General features: G+C 46.5%; 2 protein-coding genes across 2 annotated transcripts; both read left to right on the forward strand.

Annotated features, from left to right (window-relative positions):
• Nucleotides 1-3,449: 3,449 nt before the first annotated feature.
• LOC127308852 (high-affinity nitrate transporter 2.1) lies at nucleotides 3,450-5,338 on the forward strand. The gene has a single exon (XM_051339757.2). It carries the CDS (start codon nucleotides 3,582-3,584, stop codon nucleotides 5,094-5,096), a length of 1,515 nt encoding a protein of 504 aa, XP_051195717.1. The 5' UTR covers nucleotides 3,450-3,581; the 3' UTR covers nucleotides 5,097-5,338.
• A 14,361-nt stretch (nucleotides 5,339-19,699) lies between these two features.
• On the forward strand, nucleotides 19,700-21,597 carry LOC127308851 (high-affinity nitrate transporter 2.1). Its single transcript, XM_051339756.2, has one exon. It carries the CDS (start codon nucleotides 19,836-19,838, stop codon nucleotides 21,360-21,362), a length of 1,527 nt encoding a protein of 508 aa, XP_051195716.1. The 5' UTR covers nucleotides 19,700-19,835; the 3' UTR covers nucleotides 21,363-21,597.
• The last annotated feature ends 1,970 nt before the right edge of the window (nucleotides 21,598-23,567 follow it).

Here is a 23,567-nt window from a genome sequence, read left to right on the forward strand (position 1 = left end):
AAAATAGTGCAAGCTTTTGTTGATCTCTAGACAGATCTCGAACCGACGCCAACTAATCAACGGATCGATGACGAAGCAACCACCATGGTTCCGTACTATTGCGTGTGTAGATGCTTGTGCACGCAGGGTCAACTCTTGGATCGGTTTTGTTTGTACTCGCGGTTGGTCGTACGAGTTGTACGTTTTGATTGCAACTCTTGCACATGCAATGCACTTTTGTCACATCTCAAATTCTCTACAAAACTACTCCTATAAGCTTATCATATCATATATATATAAGTAGCTTGACAGACCTGATAAGATGCACGGATTTCTTAGGTTGCCAAGCTGACGGCACTAAATCAGCCGCAATTACTTGCAAGTAACTCATACTTAGTTTGGCTCTATTGGTTTGTCCTTGTGCAGATTGAACGGGTATACCATTAGTAGGCAGTTAATCAACTTTGGTAAATTATGCCTCTGATTTGTTTGATTCCTTAGTACACCTTAAACTAAAAATATTAGAGGCATAATTTACTACCAGCTCTTAGAATTAGAGGCATAATTTACCAAACTAAACTTTGGTAAATTGTGCCTCTAATTTCGCTACTTCTACATAAGACTCCTAGAAAGTTTTATGCTGGCCTCAAGTCTTGCGTTAAGAGATTTCAATAACTTCAGATAAGTTTGTTTTCTTCTTCTTTTAGGCTTAGGTCCTGCTAGATAGCCAGCTATTGCTTATCTCTAGCAATATGCTCTTTTTGTACATAAACTCTTTTGAAAATTTTAAAAAATATACACAGTGGGGAAAACCACTGATTTGCCTCAAAAATTCACTACCAGCTCCGGCATGTACAAGAGTGTGGAGGTATTTTATCGACAATAAAGAATATGGGGTGATGCTGTGTTTATTAGCTAAATAAAATGGGGTGATGCGCCTAAAAGATTCTGTTAGTAGCACTCGGAGATAGATTAATACATTTTGATGCCTACCCCTATTTTATGGCTGAATGTGTTCCGTATGCTCGATTGTAATCTCCAAATGTGTCTCTATAACGCTATGGTGTTGGTTGTTTTTTGCAGGATTGCAAGGTGGATGAATTGGTACGACTCGACATGCCCCTCCTCGCCTTATATAAACAGCTAGCGATTAGGATTACAAGGAGCCGAGTCGGTATACATATCAAAAGTGCATGTAGATCTGATCTGAGTCAGTTACAATGATATCTCAGGTGTACCGAGGCAAATAATATTGACTTGTCATGTACTCCAAGTTGATAAAGCCCCCTGTTCTGCTTTGTACGTCGAGTCCTCGCTTTGGACAACCCTGGGGCAGTATTGCGGAATGTGCTACATAAAACAAAACAAATTACTGCACATGAACAAACCAAGATGCACCATCGAGGAGCAAGCCACTAACAGATACCCTCGATGACTGTGTCATCGCATCGAAGTTGATGGCGATGTCGAGATAACCGGTGCCAACTCCTGCAGCTAGGCATATCACACCCAAACGCGAGAGGATTATAGCACCAAATTGTACAACACCTACGAGGTATTGATAACCTCCAAGTGCAGGTATGGCATACTCGACAGGAAGAAGGTAAAGCAATATACCTTTTGAAACTAGCTAGAGTGTCACAATTATAATTATCTATGAACTAAACAATACAAATGCAAGGGCTGATGGTTTGTTTTCAAGTTTTGAAGTAACAAAGTAATGGTTGTGAGGATCTCACAAATGTCCCAATCCTCTCAAGAGGACAAGACAAAGGTTTTACTTCTTAGTTAACAATGGACCTAGGTTCATGAGTTTACTTAATCTCTCTTTCAATAATGATGGTGATCATGTTATAGATAATAAATTACACACAATTGTAATGGTTTAAATGGTGATATTCATATGACAAACATGTCCTAAAATATGAATCTAATGATATAATTTTTATGACATATTTTTTATATTTTGTTGACCAAAATAATAGTTATTATTTTCCTCTCGAAGTAAGTAATACACCCATAAACCGGTATGGAGGTAGTAGTATTTTTAGTGCCTGGTTTACACTTTGTGTACGGGTTACAGATTCGTAATGTGATCTCTGTATAGATCTAGACCAACACCAACTAATTAATGGATCATGTACCACATATGGCTGATCGATGAATGACGAGGCAACCACCATGGTTCCGTACTATTGCGTGCTTTGGCAGGCAGAGTCAACTCTTGGATCGCTCACACGGTTTTGTTTGTACTCACGGTTGGTCGTTGGAGTTGTACGTTTTGATTGCAACTGTTGTACACCCTTCTGCACATGTATGCAATGCACTTGGTGCTAATCTTATCTCAAAATTTTCAATCATATATAAGCTTATCTTATAAGTACTAGCTTGACAGACCTGGTATGACGCATGGATTTCTTATGTTGCCAAGCTGACAGTACTGTACTAAATCAACCGTAATTACTTGCAAGTGAATTTACTGATTCAGAAACCCAACATGAACAAGCATAACCAAATTCTGTAGCACACTTTGGTAAATTGGTCGTCTGTACTTTTTAAATTCTGTAACACACCTTAAACTAAATTCACCTCCAGCTCCTGCATGTGCGAAAGCTGGGCTAATAGTTCCGCACAGTCAACTGAAATTTGGACAGTTTCAGACAGCAGAATCGTAGAGAGATCGAGGCACGTCGCTGTGTGGTAGCTGTAGCTTCTGCATCTATACGGTCAACGCGGAGAGAGTAGAGCAATTTACGGTTTATCGACGTGTTACATGCATGTGGAGTAAAGAAGCTGTTATCTGCAGACCACAACCAGTTCTCTACTCCAAAGAGGATCTCCCAACCGGCCGGATTATTAATTTTTCGAGGGGAAGATTGGTTATCGATCTGGTTACCGTGGTTACTTGAAAAATCACCGGTGAAGCATCAGACAAGATTCTAAGATGAAACATAATAGTTGAGGAGTGATAAGCCGGTACTAATTTACCAGGCTACCCAACATGGTAACAACATTCATGCTCAGGAGCTACCCAAAGTACGTACACTCTGATTTTTTTTTACCAACCTATAAGCTAGAATACCTTATAGGAATATCTCAACATGCAAGATTCGCAGTCAGATCGAATAAACCATACAGGGTCAACTCTTTGCATAGCCCTGTACTTGCAACAGTTAATGCAAAGTATAAGTTGTTTGGCAGCCCTGATAAGTTCAGCAGGACAGATGTACGATCAGTGTTAACCTATTTGTTAGTTGGACAGAGTTGATTAAGAAACAGAGGGAAGGTCAAACATATAACAATTAAGGTGTGCATTAACTTGAGGAAATGCATGTAAAACTAATTGAGACGGTCTTGACAAAATGAAACAGTTGTAGCATATGCCAAATAATATACCAAGCTGAAGCTGTTCCTGCAGCCTATAAATACCCGCCTCCCTGTAGTCTATCGAGCTCAAACCAAGACAGGCATTGCAACCTCAAGACTCTTTAAGTCTCAGCTCCTCTTGCGTAGCTATAAGTCCATAGTGCAGCTCTAGCTAAAAGCTCCAGGGAGCAACCAAGCAAGGAGGAAGAAGCCTTCCCTCTTCAAGAGAAGAGGATATGGAAATGGAGAGCGCTACAGCAGCGCCACCCCAGTTCTCGCTGCCGGTGGACTCGGAGCACAAGGCCAAATCCATCAAGATATTCTCCTTCGGCAACCCTCACATGCGTGCCTTCCACCTTGGGTGGATGTCCTTCTTCACCTGCGTCGTCTCCACGTTCGCCGCTGCGCCCCTCATCCCGATCATCCGCGACAACCTCAACCTCACCAAGGCCGACATCGGCAACGCCGGAGTCGCCTCCGTCTCTGGTGCCATCTTCTCCAGGCTGGCCATGGGAGCCATCTGCGACCTCCTCGGTCCGCGCTATGGTTGCGCCTTCCTTGTCATGCTCTCCGCACCTGCAGTGTTCTGCATGTCGGTCATCGAGGGCCCTGCCGGATACATCACTATCCGCTTCCTCATCGGCGTCTCGCTTGCCACCTTTGTGTCGTGCCAATACTGGGTGAGCACCATGTTCAATAGCAAGATCATCGGGACAGTCGGTGGCTTAACGGCGGGGTGGGGTGATATGGGTGGTGGTGCCACCCAGCTCATCATGCCTCTCGTCTTCGACGCCATCTTGGCATGTGGTGCGACGGAGTTCACTGCGTGGCGCCTCGCCTACTTTGTCCCAGGAATGATGTTGGTGGTGATGGGCTTGCTCGTGCTTACCTTGGGACAAGACCTTCCCGATGGCAACCTCGGGAGCCTCCAGAAAAATGGCGACATGAACAAAGACAAGTTTTCCAACGTTCTCCACGGCGCAGTCACCAACTACCGCACCTGGATATTTGTCTTCATCTACGGCTACTGCATGGGTGTCGAGCTCACCACCAACAACGTGATTGCCGAGTACTACTACGACAGCTTCCACCTCGACCTCCGCGCAGCCGGCACCATTGCCGCCTGCTTCGGCTTGGCCAATATCTTCGCGCGCCCTATGGGTGGATACCTCTCCGACCTTGGTGCCCGCTACTTCGGAATGCGAGCCCGACTCTGGAACATCTGGATCCTCCAGACTGCAGGAGGAGCCTTCTGCATCTGTCTCGGTCGTGCAACCACCCTCCCCACTTCCGTCACATGCATGGTCCTTTACTCCATCTGCGTTGAGGCTGCATGCGGTGCTGTGTACGGAGTCATCCCCTTCGTCTCCCGGCGCTCCCTCGGCCTCATCTCTGGCATGAGCGGTGCCGGCGGTAATGTGGGTGGTGGGCTCACGCAGTTCCTCTTCTTCACTTCGTCACAGTACTCCACAGGCAAGGGGCTCCAATACATGGGCATCATGGTCATGGTGTGCACGCTCCCCGTCGCGCTCGTACACTTCCCGCAGTGGGGGTCAATGCTCCTCCCACCCAGCGCCAGCGCCACCGAGGAGGAATACTACGGTGCCGAGTGGACGGAGGAGGAGAAAAACAAGGGGCTCCATGGGGGCAGCCTCAAGTTTGCCGAGAACAGCACCTCTGAGCGTGGCAGGCGCAACTCCATTCTCGCAGTGCCCGCCACCCCACCAAACACCACTCCCCAACACGTATAAATCTCTCGATCGACACTTAGTTCACCACCAGACAATCCACACGTATATATACGTACGAACACGTCATAAATATGCATGTACGCATGCCCCTGGGGTCGAGATGATGCACCCTATTAGGACGGCGTGGTTTTTTCACACCACGTGACTTTGTGGGAGCTTATCGATCCGAACCCGGCTTAGGGGAGAGGCCTGAGTCTCTCAACAGGGGATTGTAACATGTTATGAGAAGAGATATATATGGTTAAAAGGGGAAATCATGAGATGAACCGGGCGGCACATGCACCGGCCTTAACTCGTTCTCCCATTGGCTGAGGAATTGGTGGGCCCTGCAACTTCGCTTTTGATACTCGGGTGGACAACAACAATACATGTATAAATACACGGGATGGGACCAGTCGGGGGAGAGAAAAAGGTACTGTAAGAAATTTAAAGCTTGGTCACAGTGTCAGACGTTGCCCCAAATCATGTTTCTCTCTCCTTCGAAATTCGTGGAAAAAGCAGATGCTGAAGCACGCCGCTGCGGCGTCCCTGCCGCTGTGGAGATCTTTGCTGGAGCACGCCATTGTGCCGCCCTGCAGCTGGAGCACACGACAGGCGCGAGCGGCGGTATGTGCGCGCAGGCGCGGGTGGTATGCGTAGTCAGGAGACGCCGAGGAGGACGGGCGGCGGCATGCGTGTGCGGGCGCAGGTGGCAGGCGCGGGCGGCGCATGCGCGTATGACGGCGTCGTTTCCAGTGAAGAAGCTGTCGGCGACCTCCTCCCCATACGCGGCCAACCGCGTGTAGCACGAGACCCGGCTGCTCTCCAAGTCGGGGTCGGACCACCGCGCCTTCGTGCACGCGGACGACACCATGGAACCGGTCGCCACACAATGGGCCCCGGCGGCGTGATGGGGCGCGCCAAGGAGAACGCCGCCGCCGCGGTCCACAACCTAGTCGCCACTGCGCCGTGTCAGCGGCCGCTTCGCTGTGTCAGTAGCCGGGACGTGTCGCCGCCGCCGTGCTGTCTGCTGTGTTAGCATGTCCACGGGGTGTGGCGCCAGACAAGGCGGCCTTTGCATCCCACGTGCACCTTGCTGCAGCCGATGGCGAGCTCGACGTACCACATCCCGGGCGCCATGGTCCAGAGCACGAATCCGCCCTGCTCGACAGCAGCAGCACCGCGGCCGCTTGGCCCGAGGGTCTTGACGATGCGCGTTCCGCACTGACCGCAGTGTCCTGTAGCCGTCGGACGCCACCAACAACAGGCACGTACGATGGGGGCGCCCTTGATGGACAGGAGAGCCGGGTCGGCGAGGCTGGACGTGAAGGGCTTGAGGCGTGCGCGTGAGGTAGCCGCAGACCCAGTGCCCAAACCCCTCCCTCCGGCCGGAGTCCTCCGCGACGAACGCCAGCGGCCCTGCGCCTTGCGCTCTCCCCTACTGGAGAGCCCCCCGCGCCGCCGGCGTCCACGCCCTAAGACGTCGTCCTCAAGCTCGGGGCCTACAAGGCCTTCTGGGAGATGTCCCCGGTGCTCCAGTTCGCGCACCTCACCTGCGTACATGCAGTGCTCAACGACCTTCGTGGCTCCGCCTGCATCCACGTCCTTGACTTCGACATCGGCATGGGCGGGGCAGTGGGCGTCGCTCATGCAGGAGCTTGCGCAGGTCTTTCGGCAGGTCCACACACATGCGGCGCTGCAACTTTAGGCTCTGCTGTGCTGCGCCTACGAGCTCATTTATTTCGGCAGGTCCACACACATGTACTCTATTCGTATACGAGTATCTCACCTGCGGCAGTGGACCTTGTACACGATTGCTGGACCAATCAACAGCCGAGTTAACGCGGGTTCACATGCCGCCGAGTTCCATCTATTCACTCTCTGGTTAAAAGTATCTTTCTTACACCTTTGTCTCTCCTTGTTGTATTTGTGTTCACCTGAATTGTTGCTTGTATATTGTACTAGTTTCATCTAGTAACCAGTAGTCTTGGGATTCTTTTTTAGGAAAACGGTAGGACTCTGCTGCGTCTCTTTTACTTATTTTCGCCCAATTCATTTCTAAATAAATGGTAGACGAGGACTCCTGCCATAGAGCAACCGCCTCAGACGAAGAACTAACACATATTTCCTCCATTCGAAAATAAGCATGCAAATTTAATATAGATTCTGATGTATCTACACACTAAAACGTTTCGAGATATGTGCAAACGAATTTGTGACATTTATTTTAAAAAGGTTGAAGTACCTACTATTCCGTACACGCAATAAAGCAACCGTATCAAGTATAACTTGTCCTTGTCCTCGCAGATCATACTTTTGTCCGATAGCTTCCGTCGACGGCTACAGATCGTCAGCATCGACTACGAAATAATACACATGGGAAAAAATGGGAACAGCTATATAACGATCGTTTTCGCCAACCTGCTGGTTAATTAACAATGTTGGTCAATGAGATAGCTAGCCCTCTAAAGTTGTACTCCAGCTAGCTAGTCTTCTGCTGAAGTAAAATAGTCCTGCTCCTGTCGTTAGCTAGCTCTTGATACACACGGCGCAGGCTTAGACTTTAGATTACCGACGATGGAGACAGAAGCCCAGAATATATAGATATGGAGTATATATATTATATATATAGCAACCATGATGTTGAATGTGTACGGCCCGTAATGCATGGAGCATCGCGGTACTACTAAGAATATAGTCTCATCTTGCGTGCCCTTATGCGCGCCGATTATACTGCTATAAGTCGTTGAGCAGAGCTAGCATGGACTAAGCGGAACCATATCCTCTAACATTGAGAAGCAACCTCAAGGAAAAATGGAAGAGAAGTCAGGGTACCGTATAGACGTACTAACCCTGTTATGCACCCTAATTAGTTAATTTAGGTAATTACTGTAGATATTAAAAAGTTCAAATTTTATTACACCGTAATTTTTCCTGTAATTAGTCTAAATGCATAACATTAATTTGTACTATACAAATTAATTTAAATTATTTGAACCTTGATCATACAGTTTGAAGAAGCAAAGTTAGGCTACTGTAGCTTTGATAACTTTGCTTCCCAAAGTTAGAGGATCTGGTTTCAGACTAGGCAGTGCCGAGGAGTAACGCTCGACAGAAGAGCCCGCTTGGGACCATCGTGAATAATACAACGAACTAACCTCGAAAAAAAATAATACAACGAGCCAATTGCTCTGTTTAGAATCCGTCCTGCGGATTGGCCTAATAAACAACCAACCAATTAAGTGGGGCCTAAAGGTTAAGAACTTGTTTTGCATATGCATATGCCCTGCAGTCCATCCGTGAATAAGTATATGTTTAGCGTTTATTATCGTTAAACTTTCTTAAATTTAATCAACTTTTTACAAGAAATAGCAAGATACTATGTGACTTCAAATTATTAAATTATGAACTATTTATGATGAATTAATCTAGTAATACTAATCTAGTGTCATAAATGTTGCTACTCCTTTTTAATAATGTTGAAAACCGCGTCCCTCTCCTCGTCGCTCCCGCGGGCGACAGGAGAGGACCCCCGCGCCGCCGCCCCTCTCGTCCCCACCCAACCACCCTCCTTCCCTCGCCGCCGCCCGGAAGGCGACGCCGGCCAAAGGCTGGTCGTGGGCGGCGGCGGGGCCTCTCCTCCCCCGCGCGTGGTGAGATCGGCGCGGGCCGAAATCGCCTGGCCAAGGCGTCTCGCGGGCTGGGGCGCGGCGGCGCTGTTGCTGCGGCGACGGCGTGGCGACCAGCGGCGGCGGCTACGGTCCTGGCGGCTCCAGGGGGCGGCGGCGGGCGGGACCTGGCTCCCGGGCTCGGCGGGTTGGCGGGCTCAATCTGGGCCCGCATGGGCCAGCTGGGGCGCCTCTCTCTGCGAGCAGTGTGTGGCGGCAGCTGGTCCCTTGTCGGTGGTGGTGGCTGTGTGGAGGTGCTCGGGACCGTTTGCTCCGAAGCTTGGTGATGGCCGGCGGGTGTCGGCGTCGTCCCTCCTTCTCCGTCTCGTCCATCAGCCTGTTGCGGCGTCTCCGCGGAGGCTGGCATCTTCTCGGCTTGCAGATGGCAGCCTTGAAGGCGGCTCGCTCCCTACGTGGGGGGCGACCGGGGATGGGCGGGGACCTCTGGCTACGAGAGTCGTCCGCCTCTTTACTCAGCCATCATCCTGCAGCGGGTTGACCGATGGGGCTGGCAGATGCCATGGCTTCGCAGATGGCGGCCATGGTGGTGACGCGCTCCCGACCCTGGGAGCCGTCGTGGCTGGGTGTTGAGCCCCTCTGTCTTGCTGTCAGTAGCAGCAGACGCTGCTTCCGTCTGTTCTGATGTGCCCCGTGGTGATGCAGATGTCGGCCATGGGTGCGGTCTCTTCTCCGATGTGAGGTGAGCCGTGGCAGTGGTGGTGGTAGCTTCTTTTGCCGGTTGCTAGGCTCCGGTTTCGGGTTCTTGTCGGAGCTCTATAGCATGTTCGGCGCAGGTGGTCTATGTGCGTGCTCTCGGCTGGCCTACCCTTCGGGTATATCGGACCCAGTGGGGTTGGGGTTGCCCTCGGTGGTGCTTTGTCTTTCGACTATGGCGGTGACCCCTGCGTGCGGTGTGGGTGCTCCATGCCCTTCGACTCCATCCGGCGGCACACAGGCATCGTTGCGTCGTCTCGGCTACGCGCGACCTTTCGGCCACACCCTCGACACAGGTGGTGTCGGTGCGTAGTGTGGTCTCGGATGCGCGCCGCCCTTCGATTACGTCGATGGTGCAGTGTCGTTGTTGGGTCCCTCCGCCGTGTCCGTCAGGCTCTTCCTTGTGACCGCCGAGCTTGGGTCGCGATGAGTCTTCTCTTCGATCAACTGTCCCCCAAGGTTTTGCGTGGTGGCCTTTCCTTCTCCCCGTTCTTGTGTTTTGTTGGGGTGTGTGTGTTTTACTTTTCTTCTCCTCTCTGTAACCCCCGTGTATTCTATTCATTTGAACCTATCTTGTAGAGGCTGAAAAGCCTCATAGGCAACTTTGGAATATATTCAGGTGGGGATTCGTTCCCCCCACCCGTGAAAATTCGAAAGAATTTTTTTTTAATAATGTTTGACTTTCGATAATGTGAAATATACACTTACTTGTGGACGGAGGAAATAGACCATTCCTTTTTGTCGTGTCTGTTTTAATCCCACGTGCTACAAGCGACCATCCAAAAAAACAAGGTTTCTTTCCGGTGAATGACCAAGCTTTCCATGAATGACGGACACGTGCTAGGTCTTTCCATGCAACCTTCGTGTTCCTATATATAATGTTTTTCCTAGCGCACCAAAATCCCTAGGGCCTCCTATGCCGAGCTACTGTGATTTTCTGATCAGCCTCATGGTTTGTCAAGAGGGAAAGCACTACGAGGAAGGCGAAATCATCAAACGTTACGTGTGATGACATGGTTGCATGTCCACACACATGTTAAACAACATTGTATGCCACCATGAGCTAGGCGAAATCATCAAACATTACACATGAGGACATGGGGGCACTAAACGCTAACAACCTGTTTTGCAGTGCCATACTGCTTGTTGTTGCGGGCAGAGGAGTAGACTAGTTCTTGTTGTCGCGTTAGTTTCAATGCCCTATGCTACGAGCGGCCATCCAAAAAGCAAGGGTTTTTGGTGAACGACCAAGCATGCCGGAACCGATGGACGCATGCTAGGTCTTTCCTTGCAGCATGTGTTCCAATAATAATTCCTAACACACCGAAACCATTGTCCCTCCTACATTGAACTAATGTTATTTTCCGATCAGCCTCATGGTCTCTCCAGAGGGAACGCACCATCATGAAGGCGGAATCATCAATAGTTACGTGTGATGACACGGTCGCATGTCCACCCGCGCGGTAAACAACATCGCAGGCCACCATGAGATAGCTGAAATTATCAAACGTTACACATGATGGCGTGGTCGCGTGGCCACCCGAGACGGTGTTAAACAACATCGTGTGCCTTGGGCCATTATTTCGAAACATGCATCTCGATCTTGTTATCAAACTACATGTCTTTACTATTTACACGAAGGCATACCCAATAAAAAATGGATGTTATGCAAACGGCGTGATGGTATCATAACTAGTTTGTTCCCCAATTCCCTAATCTCTGATAAGATGTACAGTTGTCAAAGATAAGGACAAAGTGCGGTACGGTCGATACATAATGAGAGTATCACGAGTGACGTATCCGTGAGGTATGTTGCAGTTGTTGGCATTTGTCTACATGTGTGAACATATCAATAAACTAGAGTACAAATACCTCGCGAAACAGGACTGAGAACATTATCCTACTCATAAAAGCATTGACCTAATGATCACGGAGAAGGTCGTCTGCGCCACCGTCCCATTAATTCAATCCATGCATGGCAGCCACTACTTGCCCCCATAATCCTGGAGGAGACGAGCTTGCTTGCGTGCCAAACTCGTTATATACGGATTAATACCATTCCAGGGTATATGCTTGGCTATAGTGCTTGGTTACCAAGTCCAAATGTGTATTAATTTCATCTTCGTCAACAATGTAAGACAATTTTTCAAGCAGTTGGCTCACACATGCAACAAACGTACGGTGCGGTACGTGGTTGCTACTACTGTACTAGCCGAGTACTGCCATAATACTATGACTAGAAAACATGGGTGTGGGTGATCGGCCTGAAGTCTCAGCTCCCACTAATTGGCATCAACTCACATCGAGAGTTATTTATGTATATATATCTATCTATTATATTATATATTCTAAAAGCAACATACAAAGCAGTTTTCGAGGATTTACGTGAATCCACATCATTTAAATTATTTAGACTCTTAGATATATAATTGATGGCTATGATTTACCAGTATTTTACGTAACGCGAACTAGATATATAACACGTTTGACACGTCCAAGTCCAAATAGATGTGGGCTTCATGTATCATGTACTGTTTTAATTTTAAATAAAAAAAGAGTTGAACATGACGTGTAACAATATATGATACGTTCGGTTTTACACATCCGAACACAAGTACCTAAGTAATGAGACGTGAGCGTCCTGGACTGTTTTTAAATGTACAAAAGAAAGAGTCCACGTGCAATACTTAAGTGTTGATCAATATTGTGTGTACGCGCTACATGCTAGATGACTCACGATTATGTAAAATTGCAAATTATTTATTTGTAAAAAAGATTTTAGAAAATCAAACAATGATTTACTACTTATTAGACAATGCATGAGAGATGTAGAGAAACACTTAGAAAATAATTTCCTAAAACTTTCAGCGTGAAATAAACATGCGGAAATTGAAATGGTGGAAAAATATTTTATATGTTCATATTAATTTTACTAGCACAATAGCTATGTGTTGCAGCGAGTAAACAAATGATATATAAATAGCTCTTGTGGCAATTTAAATAAATAGAAGATTTGGTTTTCAATTTCTTTGAGAAGTAGATTATGCCTATTCGTGGAGCGTTTGTGTCGATTGCGGCCTCACAGTGGGGCATAATTTTTTTTATCTTGCTCAATGACACCAAATACGCCTCTATCAACCAATCCCATTTGATTCTTTTCCATCTCGCCCGGTAACAACGTTCTGGAGCTTGGAGTTTTTGTTAACTCGGCTAATCCGATTCACGCTACCGCACTGGGGATATGGAGCTGTGCCGCAACTTAGGAATTCTTTTCTCCGCCAGTACTCCAATCACTAAGGTTGTGAGCTCTTGGATAGATTCAGGTAGCACACCTCGCTTAATTAGTTGTTGGTTTCTAATTGCATTTGATAAGGGCTGCTGCTAACGGTTTTTTTTATTTCTCCCTCGCAATGCCAACTAGGCCTTGGGGAAATCCTTTACATGAGAGGAGGATTTATAATATTTTCAAATAGGACATCCTAGCCCTTAGTTTTAGATCCTACGGTCTTGGTAGGTGATCAACCATCACCATCACCATCACCAATCCAAACTTGAATAAGTTAAGTCCTTGCAGTATTTCAGAAGAAGATTAAAAAATATCTCAAATGATCAGGAGATGTACATAAACATGAAGGAACTATTGTCTGGTGGATCCTAGCTGATGTAAAGACATTGTGTGTCATTGATTAGACTCATTAATAAGAGCACAACATGCCACCACCTGATGGATACATATATTGAACCCCATTTTTTTTTACCACAATCATGTACTATGTAGGTGAGTGACGAGCTACACATGCAAGCAGGTTTTGAGGAGTATGTAAGGAGCAATGCTCCGAAACTAAAAATTTAAGTCAAATAGTCATTGATACACTAAATTTTTGTTGCATGTTTCATTAATGCAAATTTATGCAATAAAAAAGTGCGAGTGTATACCACCGACCTACGAGGACGATATGTTGCAAAATGAAAAAGGATTCATTCTATAACCCTACAACTACAAGTTGGTGTTGCAAGGTGAACTAGATTTAAGTATTCCATGTGAATATTGACATGATGGCACTGTTATATCGATAAGCACTTGACACAAATTATGTCAAACAGAAAAGATATTTCGGGCGCAAGATTCGCATGGAGGAGGTTGCTCAATGTTCAGTCATTAGGCACATGCGTTGCACAATGCAGAACTCGCAATAATTCACTAACACAATTTTTTATTATGTTTCGTCAACGAAGACCCGCATCTTTTCTTATTCAAAGAAATAATACAACCATTGGCGAATTTCAATTATAAGATGTTTCCTATGAGATTTGCTTGGTTTATATTGGATTATATATACGAATCTTTTATATGGAAAACACTACATTTGAGTGGACAACTTCCCATGAGTACAACCGCTCGGTTCCAAGGATGTAACAAACACATTTGGATCTCAAATTCCATGGTTATGACCATTTCAAATTTAATAGGATGTGGGAAAATTTATGTTTCTTAAATATAGTGTATTCATTTACAATGGAGAGGTTGAATAGGAGAAAATGCATGCAAAAGGAAGTTAACCCTATTGGTTCAACTGAAAATGATGCCCTCGCATTTGCGAGGGCCACCTTGCTAGTTAGCTAATAATGCATTGCATATACTATTTGGATGGCACACCGTGCGTTTGAACAGTTGACTCTAAGAGAAGTTAAAGAATAGAGATGAAAACAGAGCGGAAACGATGAAATTGATTGTTGCCACATTTGTTTTCATTTTTGTTGTTTGTGAAGCTACAATGCGCAGGGTTGAGGCGAGGTGGTCCATCGATGACAGCCGAGATCTAGCGCGGGAAGAGCAAACGATGGCGGCGGGGGCGTCATTACCATGTTGAAAGTATCATCGATGTGAATATCTAGCCTCCTAGATGTTCTTGGGGAACCCTAGATCCGAGTCTCCTGGATCAGATGATGGCGACACTTTAGGTGTTGCTAACTCTGTTGGAGGCATTGTTTTGGAACACATTATGGCTCGACAAGTGTGCTAGGTGGTGGTGCGGTGTTTCATCTGCCACATTGCTGGCGCCGACTCTTGGCAGTGTGGCGCAATGGGATCTCAGCGACGGGCACATGATGATGGATGCACGCAGAGCAGTTTCTCCCCGATGAGTTTCCTCCGCCCGCCGTGTCCCCCGCACCAAGTTTTCCAGCCGGCGTTCAGCCCGCACCTAGCTCAGCCACAACCTCGACTCTGCACATCTTCCACCTGCCGCTACCCCTAGTTTGGAACCCATTAATCTTGCTCCAAATGTTGTCCACCTGCCGCTACACTACCCATGACACCGGCCGGCCACATGGACCACATCCAACGGCCATGAAATTCATCCTGCCCAGGTTGCTTCTTATTCGTACCCGTTTTTCTTCCCATCTCCGAAATACTCCTCAACGCCCCTATGCTCTATAGCCCGCACTCGATGGGAACAGTGATATCATGCATTGCAGCCAGAAAATGCTAGGGTATTGTATTTTTTTTTTGCGAAAATTCCACCGATCTATTAATAATCATCAATCGTAATACAAATAACCCCAAAAGTAATAAAAATTACAAATAGCTACTTGGACCACCTAGTGACGACTACAAACGCTAGCACGAGCCGAAGGCGCGCCGCTGTCCTCGCTCCTCCATCATCGGAGTCAGGCAAAGCTTGTCGTAGTAGAGCTTGTTGTAGTAGACAGACGGGAAGTCTTCATGCTAAGGCCCCAAAGGACCAACGAACCAGAGCAGTAATCCTCGCCGTTGATGATAACCGTAGATCGGAAGAGACTGACAAATAACCACACCATCGAACACGATAACCGACCGGATCCCAGAAGATCCGCCGGACACACAACTGCACGCGCCCTCCGCCAGCGCTAGACGCACCACCGGAACGAGGATAGGGCGGGGAGGACCTTATTCTGACTTCAGGATGTAGCCGCCGCTTCACCATCCCGAACAAGACATTGCAAAATAAGCTAAAAAGGACAAAAGCTTCCCCCCGGCTAGGGTATTGTATTTGTCTTTTAAGTGAGGGGTATTAGTTAATTGGTTGCTTGCATGATAGGATCCAATGTTGTTTCTGCTAGCTTCATTTTTGTGTTCGCTGACATTGCGTAAGTATGCTAAATTTCCTCGAAAAAAGGAAGTTTGATCCATTAGCTTGTTTTTGCTTAGAAGTATCCCCTGATGCACCCACCACGGCCAATATTATTCGTATTTGTTGACATATTGGAAAGGAATTTTAAAGCAAGAAAAAATGATATGAATATGCTAATCACACCGTATATGATATGTAAAAGTTGTGTGCTTACCATGCATGTACATGCATACTAGTATTTGTTGACAGGCCAATTACGACATCCTTTCCCCCTCAAACTCTCCTGGAGGCACCCTTGGTTGCATATCTCCAATGTCGTCCATCATGAAATAGAAGGGCTATTAATATATGGTTTTATGTCAAGATGGAGAGGCACATGAAAGACTGTGGTCGATCGGATGTTCGAGGGGGAAGAACACCTCCCATCGCGTGGTAGGAGGTTTGGGCCACACCATGGCGGGCGTATCGATCTTCCATTAGCCATTTTCTCCTATCCTTTTGGCCGGGTTTATTTTCTAGTGAAAACCTTAAGTCATAAAAATCCAAATCCTTTCGATCTCAGGACGGTTAGTGAAAGTCAAAAATACAAAAAAAAAACGGGGGTTTTCTTGTTCTGTAGAGTCACTACAAAAAAATTCGTTATCTACGACGGCAAAAAATCGGCGACTAAGGGTATTATTTTAGTTAATCAGTCTAAGCCGGCCACGGTTATGTGGCGCATATCGCGTCACCTATAGGATCTACCACGGAATTTTTTTGCTCCCTGGTGGATGAAGGGCCTTTAGTCACGAAAAACTGGACCATGAAAAAAAGAGGTTCGAGAGGCCGTTAATTTTTGACGTCATGCTAACTAACACGTGGCAGACGTTGTTAACTGGCCGGTAATACCGGTTAACTGGTTGAAATACCATGGTAGATGACTGGTCCATACAAGGCCTTCCACGCCTTAAGGAGCCGACTCATTTAGTATGCGGACCGGGTCAACTAACTTGGTTTGACTAGTCAACTTGTTGAATGGGCTGGCCCACTTAGCAGGCTGGCAGGGCTGAATGTTTTTGTTTGACCGATCAAACAACTAAATCAACCGGCCCATATTGTAGGAGGGCCGGGCCACTTCCTTGGTTTGGCCGCTAATTGACAGACTAGGCTGGCCCAATTAGTATCTGCGCCGGCTAACTTAAAAGTTTGACCGGTCAATTAGTTGACAGGGCCGGCCCAGCTAGTATGTGGAACGACACAACTTAAAAATTTGACCGGTTAATTAATTGACTGGGTCAACCTAAGTTAGGTTGACTGGCAGGTCATGTGAGTATCAGCAGTCCGTTTGCTCTACCGCCCAAATGGGTCAACCTAGCGGTGACCTGCTACGCTAATTGGGCAAGCCCATTTTAGTACTAGTCTCCACCATATTATAGCCCATTACTGTTATACATGATAGTCTATATAAAGCCTAGTAAAGTTAGGCGGGCCAGCCCAACAATATCCATAAATGATTCGAGCATGTTATTATTCTTGCTCAGATGAGATAGCCTAGAACAGCAAGCGGGCATCTCTAGCAGCCATAGCGAGGAACGATGCGGGAGCTTTCCTGGGAGCATCGACCATGGTGATGGCAGGTGTGGATGATCCAGAGGTTTTGGAGGCGATGGCGTGCAGAGAAGGTATGGCTTTGGCTGCTGATTTATATTTGCGCCGAGTCAAGTTAGCGAGTGACTGTGCCAATGTAATCAAGAGCATCAACAACAATGATGTTCTCACAGTATATGGCCAGGTGGTGAGGGAGATCAGGATAACCAGGGAGGAGTTTGAGTATTTTGATTTTGCTCATGAAGGACGGAGATCCAATGGAGATGCACATGATCTAGCTAGAGGCGCTCTGTACTCTAGTGAGGGGCGGCATGTTTGGCTTAATGACCCACCTGCAGGGGTTTGTAATAACATTTTGATTGAATAAAGCTATAAGGGGTGGTGTGCTCAAAAAAAAAGATGAGATAGCCTAGAATAACCCGTTTAATTGAGCAGATAGCACGGGTCATCGCAATCATGATCATTTAATGGCTTATTAGTGTTTCAAGTTGTAGCAGGTCTATCTTGTCGAAGATTCGTTGTGTTCATTTCATTTAAACAACATTTTAGATAATAAACTAAACTAATTACTATTACAAATAAAAGTTTTAAGTAAATATTACAGTGTGCAAAACTCAGACCTTTTTTCCCCACCAGAGTCAAACACACAAAAAAGTGCATTTACCTATGAATTTTATTTTGCATTTTGTAACATTTCAAAATCACTTTTCGCACCTATATGGCCTCGTACTCATATATACCTATGGCAAGCTAGCTCTTCGCTTATGGACGGCCACGGAGGTATCGAGTGGGACACAGCCCCAAAAAAGAAAAACAAGATCACATTAACTTAGTGAGGTTAATGGGCCACCTGAACTCTTGTTTTTGAAGTCAAAGTACACATCATAACTCTAGAGAGTTCCTGATATCAATTTTGTAAGGCAGCGCACCACCCCCGTACTCTTGCATGTTCAAACCCCTGCAATGCCGCAACTAGTCGATCAATTCTTAATTTGTACGTTTCAATATGGCTGCCTGGAGGTTAAGTGCTCTTGCAGCCAGATCGATTCAATCTTCTTACACGAAGTCAACTCGATATGGCTGGTCGCAGGAGTTGTACGTTCTTCTTTTGAAGCTTTCACCCGGGGAGAGAATCTCCACCTGAATATACTGTGTTCAATGCACTTTGCAACCTCTCATCTCTGTTTGCAACTCTTGTACATTTGCACATGAAATGCACTTTGCAACCTCTCATCTAAAATTCTTAACCATATATAAGCTTATACTTTATCGGAAAAATATAAGCTTATCATTTAAGTAGATTGGCGATCTTGAAGGTGGAATCATCAGCTGACTGTACTCCTTATCGGAAAAGAAAACCAGCACCGTAATAAATCGATCCCAAGTACTTGCAAGATATCGCAAGTACTTGCCGGTAATTCTTAGTTATTAATTCACTGATCGAAGAACGTACACATAAGCCACATGAGCATAAACCTAGTGCAACGACTATACTAGTTAATATATCTTCATCATCCGGTTGGGTTTCGTGTTTGTTGATGTGGTATCATGTCAACCTCTTTCAATCTACGGTTGCTATTATTGACGAAGGTTGATGCTCTGGTGCGATTGTATTTTGAGGCTTTAACACGATGACTTCTCATCTGTCTACTTCAACAATCTCTACTATGCAAAATTTTGCCCAGCTCCGGCTATGGAGGGTCGAGAATGACAACATGTCTTCGGCTCGTGATAGTGTCTGTAGTCGTCGCTAGGTGGTCTGAGTACTTATTTGTATTTTTTATTATTTTTAGGCTATTTGTACTGCTATTGATGATTATTAATAAATCGGTTGAATTTCGCAAAAAAAAAACTTCATCAACCGATGCAGCGGCAGGGTAACCATTTCCCAAAATACAATGTGATTAACTAAATTTGTAATCTATGCGGTAAACTTGTTTAATGCTGTAGAAACACATCTTAAAGTCCGATCCAGCTCCTGCATGTGTAAGCAAGGCATGGTCAACTCTCTGCACGGCTTACAACAATCACAATCGCAGTGAGAGATCGAGGCACGTTGCGTCTATGCGTATATGCGTGTTCCACTTACGGCCCATCAACGCGTTCTATGCGTGTGGAGTACTAGAAGTCGATCTAGAAGAAAGCTGCAAATGTTGCAGTCAGATCGAATAAACCCTACTGTGCCATTCTTTGCATAGTTCTGCACTTGCAAAATTCAATGCCTTTCATACTCCATATAAGTAGTTAGGCAGCTCTGATAGGTTCAACACCGTACAGATGTACGATCATTGTTAATCTCTTCATTAATTAGTTGGACAGTGTTAGTTAAGAAACAGAGTACTAGCACGTCAAACATATAACTAATGCCCGGTGTGCACATTAACTTGAGCAAAATACATGGAATATTAGTTGAAACGACCTAACTATACAAAACGAACCTGCGGAAACAGATACCAGCGAATATGCCAAACTGAAGCAGCTCCTGCTGCTATAAATACATGTCTCCTTGCAGTCTCTCGAGCACACACCCAACCATTGCAAGTTTGCAACCTCAAGACTCTAAGTCGCTCTTCTTGCCGAGTTCTTAGGCACAGACTACCGCGGAGCTCTCAGAGCTCCAAGGAGCAACCGAGCAAGGAAGAAGATACCTTCTTCCAGCCGCCCCAAAGGAAGAAGATATGGAAATGGAGGTCGGCAGGGAGGGTGGCACAGCGGCACCACCACGGTTCTCGCTGCCGGTGGACTCAGAGCACAAGGCCAAGTCCATAAAGATATTCTCCTTCGGCAACCCTCACATGCGCGCCTTCCACCTCGGGTGGATGTCCTTCTTCACCTGCGTCGTCTCTACGTTCGCCGCCGCGCCGCTCATCCCCATCATCCGCGACAACCTCAACCTCACCAAGGCCGACATCGGAAACGCCGGTGTCGCATCTGTCTCTGGCGCCATCTTCTCTAGGCTGGCCATGGGCGCCATCTGCGACCTCCTCGGCCCACGCTATGGATGTGCCTTCCTTGTCATGCTCTCCGCGCCAGCGGTGTTCTGCATGTCCATCATCGAAGGCCCTGCCGGATACATTACTATTCGTTTCCTCATTGGTGTCTCACTCGCCACCTTCGTGTCATGCCAGTACTGGGTGAGCACCATGTTCAACAGCAAGATCATCGGCACGGTTGGCGGCTTGACTGCGGGGTGGGGTGATATGGGTGGCGGCGCCACCCAGCTCATCATGCCTCTCGTCTTTGATGCCATCTTGGCATGTGGTGCAACTGAATTCACAGCATGGCGGCTTGCCTACTTTGTCCCGGGAATGATGTTGGTGGTGATGGGCTTGCTCGTGCTCACCATGGGACAAGACCTTCCCGATGGCAACCTCGGGAGCCTCCAGAAAAATGGTGATATGAACAAAGACAAGTTTTCAGACGTTCTCCGAGGCGCCGTCACCAACTACCGCACCTGGATATTCGTCTTCATCTACGGCTACTGCATGGGTGTCGAGCTCACCACCAACAATGTTATCGCCGAGTACTACTACGACAGCTTCCACCTCGACCTTCGTGCTGCCGGCACCATCGCTGCCTCCTTCGGCTTGGCCAATATCTTCGCGCGTCCTATGGGTGGCTACCTCTCTGACCTTGGTGCCCGCTACTTCGGCATGCGCGCTCGACTCTGGAACATATGGATCCTCCAGACTGCCGGTGGAGCCTTCTGCATCTGTCTTGGCCGCGCATCCACCCTCCCAACTTCGGTCATATGCATGGTCCTCTACTCCATTTGCGTCGAGGCCGCATGCGGAGCTGTGTATGGAGTCATCCCTTTCGTCTCCCGACGCTCCCTTGGCCTCATCTCTGGCATGAGCGGTGCCGGTGGTAACGTGGGTGGCGGGCTCACCCAATTCCTCTTCTTCACATCGTCGCAATACTCCACGGGCAAGGGGCTCCAGTACATGGGCATCATGATCATGGTATGCACGCTCCCTGTCGCGCTTGTGCACTTCCCCCAGTGGGGCTCCATGCTCCTTCCTCCCAGCGCTGGTGCCACCGAGGAGGACTACTATGGCTCCGAGTGGACGGATGATGACAAGAGCAAGGGTCTCCATGGCGCGAGCCTCAAGTTCGCCGAGAATAGCACCTCTGAGCGTGGCAGACGCAATGCCATCCTCGCCGTACCTGCCACACCGCCCAACACCACTCCCCAACATGTGTAAAGCTCGATCGACTATGTTTACCTCCGTACCATGCACACGTATATACATACGTATGCATACTGCTTGTACATGCCCTAGGGGTCGAGGTGATGCGCCCTATTAGGACGGTGTGGTTTTCCACACCACGTGACTTTGTGGGTGCATATCCAAATTCATCGTAGAGGAGGCCTTAGTCTCTCATAGGGGTTTGTATTTTGTAATATGTTATAAGAGGTTAATATGAGAATGTACATCAGTGGCCATCAATCTGTTGCACTTCCTCGTCTGCTTTGGCTGTTTACGGGAAAAATGGAAGGCGAAGTATTTTGCAATGGTGCAACTGATTTGGATCGAGAACTAAGTCACTAACAAGTTCTTATGTTGTTGCTTACAACTCCAGCACCAGACCTACAAACTGCTGAACTAAAATACACGTCATGTCGCTAGCCAGCCCTAGAAATATGGAGTACTACAACTATACGTTTAGACTTTATTATATGTAACCGATGACAGTGCAGCCAGAATATAGATTGATGTGTTGTTTACATAGCAACCACTGTGTACCTAATTTCGTACTTGATGATCCTGCGTGTGTACGGACCACAATGTACAACTGTTTGATGATGCACAAATCATGGAAAGTGCCACGCAAACAAAAGAGGCAGAGTCAACTGTTGATGTTGTACACACGGTGCTGTGAAAAGTGCCATGCCAAAAAAGGTTAATCAAAATCTAGATGAACAGCTGATAGGGAGACTGGGAGAGCACACTACCACAAGTAAGGCTTCGTTTGTCTTGGACTAGCTACTTGTCCGGCTGAATTAACGCAACGACGAAGCCGGTGACCGCCGTTTACAATTTATAATCATCACACTATGTAATGCATGGGCGCGGCTACTACCACTTGACGCCAACATTAGGTTAGTGACGACGATGTAGCCGGAATTAATACATATAGCAACCTACCGTGCTCCGTACTTCTCCATGTGCGAGCCGTTAATGACTTTGTTTTCATCTAAGCCAGGTCAACACTTCGCCAGGATTTGAACGCAGCCTCATTTTATGTATTTTTCATCATCCATCAGTCCTAGTGTGGTAGAAAATGATATGTTGCTATGCTCCAGTGTGATGTTGTTGATACTAGGATAATTTGTTGCAGTGGCATAGCAAACGCACTCATGGAGCTTAGGAAACACTAGTGGAGAACAGGCTTTTCGTCCCAAGCCCCTGGGAGCAACAGTCCCGGTTTTGAACCAAACCGGGTCCAATGAGGGGTACTGGTCCCGGTTCATCGTGGAAACCCTTTGGTCCCGGTCAGTTTGGGGTCTTTAGTCCCGGTTCGTAATACCAACCGGGACTAAAGGGGTGGTCTCTGGGGCAAAAGCCTTTAGTCCCGGTTCGTCTTACCAACCGGGACTAAAGGTCTACCCTTTAGTCCCGGTTCGTAATACGAATCGGGACTAAAGGATTTTTGGGTTTTTTTGGCTCCTCACGCACCTCCACACCCCACCCCCCCCCCCCCTTGGATCGCCTTTTTTAACACTGTAAAATATAAAAGAAAATGATAGAAAATTCAAAAAGATTCTCAAAATTTCAAATGAATATATGAAAGCAGGAAGATTTTAGTTTTTGCCAGAAATTCAGGATTTTAAATTTTTAAATTTTATAAAATAATAATTTTATCATGCATAAAGATTACTATTACTTAACCATAAAGTTAGCCAATTTTATAGATTTTCAAAGTTTGGAAAAAAAATTAAAAAATTTAATATTAAAGAACAATTATAATACAAATTAAAATATAATTATCACAACATGTTATTACGTCATTAGTTTTGTTTACTAAAATAATTATTTAGAATTCGAACAATAAATAAGTGTGATAGCAACCAACATGTTAATATGATTGATATGATACTATTATCACAACATACGTGCGAAGCACTTGGAAGCGGGATGGGAAAGGAACTTAGAAGTTAAGCGTGCTAGTGCTGGAGTAGTGGGAGGATGGGTGACCGAGTGGGAAGTTGGACCACAGGTAAGTATTTTGACTAGAGATTATAAGCGTAGTTAGATACTAAACTAGTTAAATAACTGAAATACTAAAATTCTGAAAAAAATAGAAAAAAAGGAGGAGCGAAAAATAATTAGGCATAACAAAATGGATAAAAAAAATTAACAGATAACCTTTAGTCCCGGTTGGTGTTACAAACCGGGACTAAAGGT

This window comes from Lolium perenne, chromosome 6, assembly GCF_019359855.2.
Source record: "Lolium perenne isolate Kyuss_39 chromosome 6, Kyuss_2.0, whole genome shotgun sequence".
NCBI classification, from domain to species: domain Eukaryota; kingdom Viridiplantae; phylum Streptophyta; class Magnoliopsida; order Poales; family Poaceae; genus Lolium; species Lolium perenne.

What these genes read in the sequence shown, in the direction of transcription:
- LOC127308852 (XM_051339757.2), top strand. Translation starts at nt 3,582, where the DNA reads ATGGAAATGGAGAGCGCTACAGCAGCGCCACCCCAGTTCTCGCTGCCG.
- LOC127308851 (XM_051339756.2), top strand. Translation starts at nt 19,836, where the DNA reads ATGGAAATGGAGGTCGGCAGGGAGGGTGGCACAGCGGCACCACCACGG.